The 12,859-nt window shown below is 42.5% G+C and overlaps 1 protein-coding gene across 2 annotated transcripts in view; it reads left to right on the forward strand.

Moving 5' to 3' along the window:
• col11a1a (collagen, type XI, alpha 1a) overlaps positions 1–7,869 on the forward strand; it is an 84,657-nt gene extending 76,788 nt beyond the window's left edge. For both annotated transcript variants that reach the window (XM_076290191.1, XM_076290192.1), the window contains 9 exons: positions 106–213; positions 1,791–1,844; positions 2,439–2,474; positions 2,661–2,714; positions 2,962–3,202; positions 3,688–3,800; positions 4,165–4,233; positions 5,057–5,290; positions 6,119–7,869. In XM_076290191.1, the coding sequence (XP_076146306.1) occupies positions 106–213; positions 1,791–1,844; positions 2,439–2,474; positions 2,661–2,714; positions 2,962–3,202; positions 3,688–3,800; positions 4,165–4,233; positions 5,057–5,290; positions 6,119–6,265 (1,056 nt within the window). In that variant the 3' untranslated portion in view covers positions 6,266–7,869. The remainder of the gene's footprint in view (positions 1–105; positions 214–1,790; positions 1,845–2,438; positions 2,475–2,660; positions 2,715–2,961; positions 3,203–3,687; positions 3,801–4,164; positions 4,234–5,056; positions 5,291–6,118) is intronic.
• The last annotated feature ends 4,990 nt before the right edge of the window (positions 7,870–12,859 follow it).

Genomic DNA, 12,859 nt, shown 5'->3' on the forward strand with positions numbered 1-12,859 from the left:
TAGAAAGCTTATGGACTCCTGTTCCTCGTGGATATCTGTCCCGCATTTGAGAGAGGGACCTGTGTTGAATGAAACCTCGTGTGTGTTTTTGCCTGTGTCCTCCAGGGTCATCCCGGTCTGATTGGTCTGATTGGCCCGCCCGGTGAGCAGGGAGAGAAGGGAGACCGAGGTCTGCCCGGTCCACAGGGTACCCCTGGCAACAAGGGAGATTCCGTAAGTGCCACACCACAAGTGCCATTCTGTACCCGCGTCGTGGAACAGATGTCTCTCTGACTCTCAGTCTATTTTTCAATCTCGCTCTGTCTATCCAAATCTTTTTATCTCTGTGTTGGGCTCTGACAGCCACACTCACTCTTCCCCTCTCTCTCTCTCTCTCTCTCTCTCTCTCTCACACACACACATACACACACACACACACACACACACACACACACACACACACACACACACACAGCCACAGACACACACACACACACACACACACACACACTCAACTCATACATACACAGACACACACACATAGACATACACACACAGCCACAGACACACACACATAGACATACACACACACACAGGTTTAGATCAAATGTAAGGCTACGGTTCAGTAGCAGAGCAACTGCATGCAAACAAATTCTTGCTTACTTCCTACAATCACCCTAATGTATCATGGGCATCCACTAAAAAGCTCACTCCACTCAATTGCAGTCATTCATGGCTCTGCTGTTTTGCTCCCAATCAGACATGATAGTGAATGAAAATCATTGTAGCTTCTCATCAAGCAGATACACACACACGCGGGGCTCAAGCGAGCCCTCCCACCACCGTCATTGCCTGGCATCGAGTTCACCTGATGTGAGAGATGACTAGCGCTGTTGTGGAGAAGCGGGGCGATGTGGACCCCTCCGAGGGAGGTTCAGGGTTAGACGTGGATGAAGAGGCACTATTAATGGGGTCTCATCCATTTTTAAACAAATATTACAGATTGAGTGAATATGCAATTAGAGCTGGCTGTGGCCTCTCCGAGGTCCTCCGCTCGCTGATTTGAAGCAAGGCCACTGCAATGGAGGAAAAAATGCATTTAGATTATGCTTAATGAAATGTCATTGTGTGTGTGTGTGTGTCTGTGTGTGTCTCTCTGTCTGTATGTGTGTGTGTGTGTGTGTGTGTGTATGTGTGTGTGAATGTGTGTGTGATGTGTGATGGAGAGAGAGAGACAGAAGGAGGAAGACAGATTGAAAATAAAGTGAGAGAGATCGTTTGACTGAGCCCCTGAAAGCAGTTGCATAAATGCTTGTATGCTTGTATGTTTTACGTGTGTGTGTGTGTGTGTGTGTGTGTGTGTGTGTGTGTGTGTGTGTATGTGTGTGTGTGTATGTCCATAAACATCATCAACAAATCCTCCCCATGCCCCCCCCAACACACATACACACACACACACTTCTGCAACAGTTAGCCAATGGCAGGCTGCAGTGTGTGCCAGCTCCTGCCAGAGAATCCAATTGCCTCACGCTTCCCTAGTATACCCCATTATGCCAACCCTGCCCAGCCCACAGAATGAGCACTATGCAGCACCGCCTGGAGAAAAGGCCCATGTCTCATCCACCCCCTGCACACTGGAGGCATGGCAGTAGCAGGACACCCTGTTGTGGGAGTGATGTGCTCTCCCCGTCTCCACTTAGCTGCACCTCCTGATGGGAGCCGTGAGACGGCCGACCTGAGAGAGGGGCTGCTGCTGCTGCTGCTTCTGGTCAGCTGATCTAATGTGATCTGTCTAATGTGTTTCTCCACAGGGTATCGGTGGTGGTGCTGGTCCTCTGGGTCCTCCTGGTCCTCCTGGTCTGCCTGTAAGTCTCCCGAAACCCATCAGTTTCTTTATATGAAAGTAGTATGGAAGATTAATCCAGTTCAACCAAGGTCCTGTATCTATTAGGAAAGATAGTACTAGAGAATTCATTTCAGTCTTGATAAATCATAATTTCTTGATAATTTGCTGCGTGCACAAATATGGTTGGTAATGACTGGCACAAATCAGAATATTATATCTGAGAAAATGTACAGTACAGTATGTGTGTTGTATTGATGAATGTATGTTATATTGATGTACAGTACAGTATGTGTGTTGTATTGATGAATGTATGTCATATTGATGTACAATACAGTATGTGTGTTGGATTATGAATGTATGTTATATTGATATATTGATATACAGTACAGTATGTGGGTTATGTATGTCATATTGATGTACAATACAGTATGTGTTGGATTATGAATGTATGTTATATTGATATATTGACATACAATACAGTATCTGGGTTATGTATGTCATATTGATGTACAATACAGTATGTGTGTTGGATTATGAATGTATGTTATACTGATGTACAGTACAGTATGTGGGTTATATTGATGAAACTGTATCATGTGTGTCTCTTCTTTAGGGTCCACAAGGTCCCAAGGGTTCCAAGGGTTCTTCTGTGAGTACAAATGATCTTCTGGTTTAACATGATGATGTTTAGAGGGGGCACTTCAAGAAGAGGAGGGTGTATTTTGGAAGGATTCTCTTCATAACATCAACACCAGTATATCTGTCAGTGCAATGCAATTCAATACATTCATTATAGCACAGTTTAACATCTAACCACATTGCTGTTATCCTTTAGGGCCCCGCTGGTCAGAAGGGAGACACTGGTACAATTGGACCTCCTGGACCTCCTGTGAGTACTGCAATCATTCAATCATTAGCTGTTCTCACATTTCATAAATCTGAACTATATTTTATGCTGACATTTTCAATGCATGTAAACAAAATGGGATATCGCTGTCTCCCAGTAACCAAGACCCGATATGTTTACCCGATACTTTGCAACTCTCCCAATAAAGAAAAAGAAAATGTACATTTGATTTCTTGTGAGCTCTCCTCTCACCCTTCCCCCTTCTCGTGTCTCCCTTGCTGCTCTGCAGGGTCCCCCTGGTGAGGTGATCCAGCCCCTGCCCATCCGCATGCCCAAGAAGAGCAAGCGCTCTGCCGACTACCAGGCCGACGAGGCCATGATGGACTACGGCGAGGGCATGGAGGACATCTTCGGCTCGCTCAACAACCTCAAGCAGGACATCGAGCGCATGAAGTACCCCATGGGCACACAGAACAACCCGGCCAGGACGTGCAAGGACCTGCAGCTCTGCCACCCCGAGTTCCCCGATGGTAAGCAAGGGAGGGAGCGAGTGAGAACGTATTGCGAGGGGGGCTGGCGTCCAGGCCAGCTTGTCCTCGTCAGCGCTATCCAAATGAACCAGAGCTAATTAGCCTAGCGGCTATGCAGAGAGCGTTTTTGGACGGGACTCCCAGTGTTTGCTGTGTGTTCTGAGTTTGAATAACGTTGACAGTCGCTATGATTAATAGTCACAGGCAGCAGAGCGAAAAAACCTCCACGCCAAATCGGAAGCCTACTAAATGTAATTTCTCGCATTGACCTTTTAAAAAAGAAAAACTATCCCACGAGTGTTAACATTAGTGCTGTTGTTTGTGAACAAACCAGCAAGAAAGATGTTTGTTAGATGATAATGCACTGAGAAGAGACCTCCTGACTTCTGTCGTTACATAAATCCCTGTCTTGAACTTTGATCCCCGTTTCCATTATCAGATCCCAGATCAGTTTATTAAGTTTGTTTTATGGGTGTTCTCCTCAGGCGAGTACTGGATCGATCCAAACCAGGGTTGCTCCGGAGACTCCTTCAAAGTGTACTGTAACTTCACGGCGGGAGGCGAGACCTGCATCTACCCAGATAAGAAGTCGAACGGAGTGAGTGCCATTTCCAACACCGCCCACAGGGAGTGAATGTGTGGGGTTGCATCTGCCGGGCGATTTCAATCTTAAATTAAATAAATCTGCATGGAATACATGTATGTCTATTAAAAGTTTCAAATGTTAAATGAAAATGTTCCAGATAAATGTGTAGCTGACTTCTGCAAAATAATGTCATTAAAAAATCATACCATTGTTTTGTATGGTGAATACAACAGCTGGTTTAACATAGATTCTCAGACCACAGTATGACTGTAACTCAATTCAGCTCTGCCCAAAGCCTTGTAAGTTCAGTGGGTTTCTTCCTCCTGTGGTATAGACGATCTAATCTTCTTCTCTCTGCCCTCCATGATGCCTACAGGTTAGGATATCTTCCTGGCCCAAGGAGGTGCCTGGATCCTGGTACAGCGAATTCAAGCGTGGTAAAATCGTAAGTGCCACAGCCTTCTCTCCCCCCATCTGTCTCTCCTCTGTGTCACCGCATCGCAGTGTTCTTTTACCTTGAAATAACGCCTTCAAACTCATTCTGATGACACTGACTTAGGATACAGAGAATCTCTGACATTGCCAATGCACACCCGGGAACGCTTGATATTGCACTATGTAGCATTGTTGATCGGGCAGGATCATGACCCATATAGTCATTTATTTGACGAACTGGGTACCATCTTAGCGCTAAATGGCGTTGTATATTGATGCCGAGGGGAATAAATATCAACTCTTCCATCGTGTTGCTTTAATGACAGCCTCTCCGTCTCAACATCGAGAGCCGAGAGTGGCACTGCAAGGCCGTGCCGGGCAGCGGGAGGCGTCTCCAATTTGTCTCACTGCAGCTCTCCCACAGACGACCCAGACACACACACACACACACACACACAAATAGCCATTAACGGCAAGCACGCACTCGGGTAGAGGCTCGCACACACTGACCCGAGGTCAGCAGGACCCTCCAAAGAGCTCTCAGGAGGACAGACACCACACACCACATGCGGGTTTCAAATAGCCAGAGGACGATGGAGGATATGTATTTTAGCAGACATTTTGTATTCAGATGGTGTTTCTCCCTAGCCTAATAGTGGTGTGATCCGGTGTCCTTAAATAAAACAAGACCATGTGCTATTCTTCTGTCTAAGAGGCTGTCTTTTTTTTATTTCTCCCTCCCTCCCTTGCTCCCTCCCTCCCTCCCTCTCTCTCTCCATCTCCTCTCTCTACTTCTCCTCCTCTCCCTTTCTCCATCTCCCTCAAAACTGCAGCTATCGTACGTGGACGCTGAGGGCAGTGCGATAAACCAGGTGCAGATGACGTTCCTCAAACTACTGACGGCCTCGGCCAGGCAAAACTTCACCTACAGCTGCCACCAGTCGGTGGCCTGGCACGACGCCACCACCGACAGCTATGACAAGGCGCTGCGCTTCCTGGGCTCCAACGATGAGGAGATGTCCTACGACAACAACCCATACATCCAGGCCCTCAGCGACGGATGCGCGGTATGAACACACATGCATGCACACACATACTGTACACACACACACACACACACACGCACATGTACACACACACACACACACACACTCACACGCACACACATGTACACACACACACACACACACATATATATACACACAAAGACACATATACACACACACACACACACACAGACACATATACACACACACACACACACACACACACACACACACACACACACACATACACATACACACACACACACACACACACACACACATATATATATATACACACGCACACACACATATATATACACACAAAGACACATATACACACACACACACACACACACAGACACATATACACACACACACACACACACACACACACACATACACATACACACACACACACACACACACACACACACACACACATATATATACACACACACACACACATACACTGCGCCCCAGACAGAAAGGGCCAGGTGTGCAGTGATGGTTGTGTGATTATAAACAGTGTGCTTCATTAGTCGGCACACGCTGGGCATGATGTGTGTTTTTGCCTTTAGAGGCTGCCTTGCTTTGATTTGTTATTAGTGTTGATGGGTTTCATTGATATAAAGGGCAGTGTCATTTTAATGGAGGGGAATATTATGAAAATTATGCTTAGGCTTGTTTCAGACACCTGCTGAAGCAAACAGAAACAGTTCACCAGAGTTCAAATACACAGATGGAACTTTTCTTGTCTGTCTTCTGTGTGATAGGATATATTTTCAACTATCTTTCTTTCTCTCTTTTTCTCTCTCCTTCTCTTTGCTTCTCATTTTCTCTCATCTGCAGGAGAGGAAGGGCTATGGAAAGACTGTGATGGAGATTAATACTCCCAAAATTGATCAAGTGCCAATCATCGACGTGATGTTGAATGACTTTGGGGATCCCAGTCAGAAGTTTGGATTCGAAGTGGGACCTGTCTGCTTCCTTGGCTAAAGTCCAAAGAAAGGAACAACAAATTTGGCAGGGAAGGACGGGTCAGCACTCAAGAGTTAAGACTCTTTTTGGTACCACCATCACCACCATCGTCATCACCACCAACACCACCACCAACAACCAACCCCCACCCACTTCATGCCACATGCAAATTTTTGAATAAAGAAAAAAGAAATGGTGTAGCGAACATGTCTTGCCATATGTGTATGTATTATCCAGGAAAATACTTGTTGCCCTTGTAGGGCTTAGAATCACATGACTTAAGCCTGTTTATGGAGCAAAGGTGAAGGACATCTGAAGGCGTGGCTGAGAGTGGTGAGCGGGAACTACCCATTGGAGGTCAAAAGGTCAGAGAGGAGGGGCCTCTGTGGCCTACATTCTCCCGGTGCTGTTCAAAAAAAAGAAAAAGAACAAAAAAAAGAACAAAAACAGTGGTGCTTGATCAGAACATAAAAAAATATATATGTTATGAGGTGCTAAGAGAAAGAAGAAGGTGTATTTTGATAAAACTGTAATTATTATTTTGTACATTACTGTTATTTCTGAATCCACTTTCAAAACTTGCATGTCTATCAGAATCGCATCAGGCTCTTAATTTCAACGTGAACAGGAAGAGAAAATACAACCATGGCAACAGCATTTATAACTTAAATAAGTAAAAGAAATAAAGAAATTAAATAATTATGATATTTTGTTGATGAATACTGTGTACCTATTATGAAGCCAATAAAAGTGAGCATTCAAACAATTCCCTATTTCTAATTATAACATATGCCCTTTGTATATATTGACCACCCACAAGCTCTGGGTCACACGTGGTTTGGCCAATGAGACCACAGCAAGCATGACTGGAAGACTCTCACCAGCACATGCCAAACAACATGCTTCACTAATGTTGTTTCCTGTGCTTGTTTTAAGCAATAATGGCATTCATTTTCACTTATTTAAGTTTATTATTTGATTTTTGTTTTAAAGGTTTTTTATTTTTTTTAGTTTAATTTTTTTTTTTGTCAGATTTTTTTCCACTTCATCTTTTGCTCTGTTGTTTTGGTCGTATACCTCAAACTTTCTTGATAACCATTAAGATGCCAGGATGGTATGCCCTGTATATACCTTGGTTACACAATTAAGTTTATATATTTTGGGTGGGGATTTTTTTAATGAGAAAAAAAGAAATACGTATCTGTTAGGCCTCTTCTGTTCCAATCCTTCTGTGAATGCATTGATAAGCCCTTTTCAGTGACCCATTTTTTTGTAACTAAAATGAGAAAATGTTTTAATGTGCTTTTTATGGTCATTTAAATATTAAAAACTGGATTCTAAAACAACACCCAAAATTGCATGTGTGCATTGTGTGTTTGTGCCTCCCTGAAAGCGGCGTAGTGACTGGTGGAGCTCTGGTATCACCATTGAGTCTCAGGAGTTTTGATTAGCAGTGGTCAATGGATGCTATCCTAGCTTGAACACTTTCTTTTACACCGAATGCTTGTTTTCTTTTTTTCTTTCTTTGCCATGTCTTCCATAGCGTAGCGAATCTTCAGGATCATCTTCAAACTGCCGAACAAACTGTAATCACTGACAACATCTGCAAGTCTTTAAATAAATTTCTGTTAACTCTAAAATTGATTACTTTTGTTTATCTTCAAATATAGGAACCTGTCATATCAGCAAGGTAGATCTCTGATGTCTAGAGCAGAGTGGGATTGTTTTCATATCTGCTTATCTGCATTCTCACTGAAAGCAGACATGTTGTTCATTCCCCACTATGTAATCTGGGTTGTTTAAATGCTGCGTGCTTTGTGTCTTTCTCTGCCACACTTGTTCAAACTGTGCACCCGCCTCTGTGTAACGTTACTCATCCATGAGATCTGGAAAACGTGCTGGGAGGCAGTAAGTGGCGCCTAAAGTGGGTTGACTGTGACTGAAACCCAATTCTCTCCTTTTAGCATGTCAAAGCTACTCCTTGAACTCTCATGCAGCCACACACACAACATTGATGGATCACCTGTGAGACCTCAACAACTGAAATATCGCAGGGGCAAAGAAGAAAAGTCAGTGAAGAGGTCTTCAAGCTGCACTGTGGAGCTGTATGATTTTGACATAATGTATGATATATGTACAAATGTATTGGGGGATTTGTGAGCATCCATATTGTTCGGGAAAAAAGAAATACAAATCTAAGAATTGGAAGGGGTCACATCACACTTCCACTCAATGGTAATTGACACTTCATTAAACGTTGGTCATGAAAAAACTACAACTCGAGTTAGAAGTTAGTCTAACCGTTAATCCATCTCTCCATTTTTTAATCATGAAAATAAAAGTCGAACCTGGCAATAAGCTACAGTGTGGACTATGACGCATGTATTTCTTGCTAGATTGCTGAAATAGCCAAAAGGATAGATGCAATTATAAAGAGATTATCTGCTGCTGGTTGATTGATAACCAGAGTGCTTATTTTCGTCCTCCACAAAATGATCATGTTCGGCAGCAACTTGAGCAAATTAGGTTTAGGCTACCGATTTTGGGTTATCAAAAGCCGTTCATATAAATTTGTCCTTGTTTGTTCATTTGTTTGTTTAGGCCTACATTAAAGCTGCAGTTGGAAAGATTTTTTGATCATATTCACTGAAACCGACACTATGCTCCGACAGAACAACATAAATCAGCCGGTTTTAGAAAAAAATCCGCACTTCTACCGCCACCTAGAGCCTGTTTCAGCTCCCGGTTCTTCTGGTCCAATCAGAACAGGGCTGTGTGAGATCTGACTGTCAATCACAGTCTGGTGCAGTCCAGTGCACACTGACGAGCACAAACTCGATGAGAGGGTGCTCGGTGGTAGTGGGGGAGAGTTGTAAACATTCAACATTTTGGCTAAGTCCCCTCAATCTGTCAGACTTGCCAACTGCAGCTTTAAGTACCATTAATCAGCATGAGGTGGTTATGAATGTTGTCATCAGACAAATTCTAGATCAAAACCAGGATCTGTCTGATGTAGCTTAGGTCTAGTCAAGTTCTAGATCAAAACCAGGATCTGTCTGATGTAGCTTAGGTCTAGTCAAATTCTAGATCAAAACCAGGATCTGTCTGATGTAGCTTAGGTCTTGTCAAGTTCTAGATCAAAACCAGGATCTGTCTGATGTAGCTTAGGTCTAGTCAAGTTCTAGATCAAAACCAGGATCTGTCTGATGTAGCTTAGGTCTAGTCAAGTTCTAGATCAAAACCAGGATCTGTCTGATGTAGCTTAGGTCTAGTCAAATTCTAGATCAAAACCAGGATCTGTCTGATGTAGCTTAGGTCTAGTCAAATTCTAGATCAAAACCAGGATCTGTCTGATGTAGCTTAGGTCTAGTCAAATTCTAGATCAAAACCAGGATCTGTCTGATGTAGCTTAGGTCTAGTCAAATTCTAGATCAAAACCAGGATCTGTCTGATGTAGCTTAGGTCTAGTCAAATTCTAGATCAAAACCAGGATCTGTCTGATGTAGCTTAGGTCTAGTCAAATTCTAGATCAAAACCAGGATCTGTCTGATGTAGCTTAGGTCTAGTCAAGTTCTTTAGAACATTATTAACGTCTCTGGCCATCTTTTTAAACTATGAAACATGAAGCCATAGAAAGGCTATATAAATCTTATGTGTAAATGACTTGTGTGTGCTGATTATTATTATTTTTTACTGTGTTTACTCTGTAAAGTGACCTTGGGTGCTTTGAAAGGTGCTACAGTATGTAACAAATAAAATGTATTATTATTATTATTATTATTATTATTATTATTATTATTATTATTGTTATTATTTATAACTAAATTATATTTTTAGCAAGCTAATGCAAATAGCCTAGGCTATGCCAATTACAGAACAACAGATATGCATACTTTATGTAAAACCAAATTCACTTAAATTGTCACTTTACATTAGAGTCTGAAGCTTCAATCCACCAATGCCTGTGAGAAGAACATCATTTGCAGATCCAAAAGAGTGAGTAGCCTAATACATCTGTATCCCAAGACATATGAATGGGATGCGGGAATGAAACAAAAACAGATGTGTAGGGCTTTCTCTTGATGCTAACACTCAGTCCAATGTCTTTGGTCACACAGAGGGACCATTACTAAATATGAAGCTGTGGTCCAGTTTAAAAGGAATGCCACCTGTCCCAAGGCTGACGTCCCCAGATATGTGAAACCTTTCAGTAGGAAACTGCCCATGGTTCAACCACAAGAGTGTCTGTTCGCAGGCACAGCTTCTGTGTCTAAGAGGTCCAACTCTGAGCCTGTGGTGAGCATTCCCAATGATACTGGGAAAGTGGAGCTGACCATAGTCTGCGTGGTCTCCTCTGATCAGGTTGAGTCCAGCCCACTTGAAAAGTTGACCCGTCGCTCCCAGGATGCCCATCTCTCACACTGTGTCAGACTTGATGATGTGAGGAAGAACTCCTCTTCCCCTGTTTGTCCTGATGAGCACAAACTCAGACACACAAGTGGGCAAATTGGAGGAAGATGTTAAGAAACCCTCCTCCCCAAAAGTACACAGGACAGGAATATTGTTGTTAGTATTATCATTTAGACATTAACAATTGTGTATCGACTCTAATATCTAGAAACAACTTGACTGTGCATTGTGTAAGCAGTCTGAATGAGTAACATGGCACTCCTCTTTAGATATGTATATATATATAATATATATACATAAAGACTAGATAGTTTCCAATATGCTGTAGTCCTCTAATACGTCTGGAAAGATCTGTGATGGATTTTTAGGTCTCTTACTTTTAATAACACAAATGCAATCACACCCAATGATCACAATACTAGAGATACTAGACTGGAGCAGCATAATTCGTTAATGTTTCCATCAGATACCAGAGAGGACGGGTCAATCAGTGAGGAGAGGGGATGACACTATCATTCTGATATCAAAAGTGGCTGTGGTAAACGGTAGCAGCAAACATCAAAAATTGTAGTTGGAAGATTGTGTAAGTTTATGTAGGCTACAGCAAAGGTAGGCCTACATACATTGCTTCCTGACTGCCCATTCTCTTTATTGTCAGTTTGTAAAGTTTAGGCGAAGTAAGAAGTAACGTTAGGAACCCCTGATCAATGTGATGGACCAGGCTAGATCGCACTGACTTTCGCAGCCTATTCTAAGTGATATATTCATCCAATATACATTTGGATACACCAACAGGTTTTTTCAACATGTGTCATCAAACTGCACCCATATTCTGTAGGTCTAGTTAAGCTTTTGAATTTAATGTCCAGTCACCATGTCTGTTGGGGTTTTGCACTGCAGTGTGGCCAGGGCCTATGAACATCTTTATGAAATGTATTAATTCATGTTAATTTTAATACCTTTTAAAAGAAACAGCACTGTGGCTTCACTATGCTTTGTCCACTGCTTCAAATAGATGATTAAATGACCTTAATTGGTTTACAGTGACCAAAGAAAAGCATTTAAGTACTGCCCAAGAGAGTTTTTTTTTTTTTTTCATTTATTTAATTTCTCGGACAAAGGAAGTAGGTAGCTTTTCTGGTAAGCTCTTTAAACAGACAACAACATGCTTTTCAACGAGGACATGCTGTTATTTTTCAGAGATACACACAGAAAAGCATTTTGTCACCTTCCTAATATAATGGCATGAGTCATTTTTTGACTTTTTTTTTTTTGGCTAAATCATCATCATTCAGTTTTTGGTTAACTTGTTTGTGTTTTCTGAAAAAAAAACAGAAAAAAATGACCACTATTTTAGGAGGTTGACAATTTTAATTCCTATGTATCTCAGACGGGCAGTCACTGGGGCATTGCGTCTCAGTGGCGACTAATTGTACTTCTCACTCGACCTTGGAGCAGCTACACAAAACAATGCAGATGCTGATTTGTGGTTCAATGTGTGCACCTTTGCGTTGCATGTTGACTAACTGACCGCAAGTTCACCCAGTGAGAGCCAGTCTTCCATCCCCTAGGCAGCCTACACTCACCGTCTCAGCGCCCACTGTTGAGAAGTGCGGTGTAAATTAGGGAGCGACTTGAAGTCTCATCTGTTCCGCCAGATAAATTGTGATAAAAGCACGCTGTCGATGTATGCGCTCTCTGTCCATGTCAGTAATTACCCCGGGCTGGCCATTGATGTAGTGGCGTAATTAAAAACCTTGATGTCCAGCGGAGGAGTGCTGTGAGTAAGAACAAACGAACTAGAACAAAGCCCCACACACTCATGACCACACACACACACACACACACACACACACATACACACGTGTCACGTTTACATTCTTTCCAGCGCTTTTTAGGAAACCAAACAGAACGGCTGAAAAAGGGGGGATCAAACAGACAGAGAGTTTAGAGATGTGGAGTTGTCTGATTCAGAAGCTAAACATTTAAGCGAAGAATAGACGCAAAGTAAGGCCTTGAAAAACGAAAACAACATAAAACAAAGACATTATTCTGATGATCACACATAACTGTGTCCTATGCGGGTAAAGGACTTAGCATTGAAATCCAAAATAATTTTGTCAGACAATCAAACAACCAAAATGGGTTTTCCAGGAGGAAAACATATGTGAGAGTACTGGAAACTCATTATAAGTTGAGAGT

Source organism: Alosa pseudoharengus, unplaced genomic scaffold, assembly GCF_046254945.1.
Source record: "Alosa pseudoharengus isolate Yale_2024_CS ecotype anadromous, Long Island Sound unplaced genomic scaffold, YU_APseudo_1.1 YU_APseudo_1.1_scf_18, whole genome shotgun sequence".
In the NCBI taxonomy this organism is placed as follows: domain Eukaryota; kingdom Metazoa; phylum Chordata; class Actinopteri; order Clupeiformes; family Clupeidae; genus Alosa; species Alosa pseudoharengus.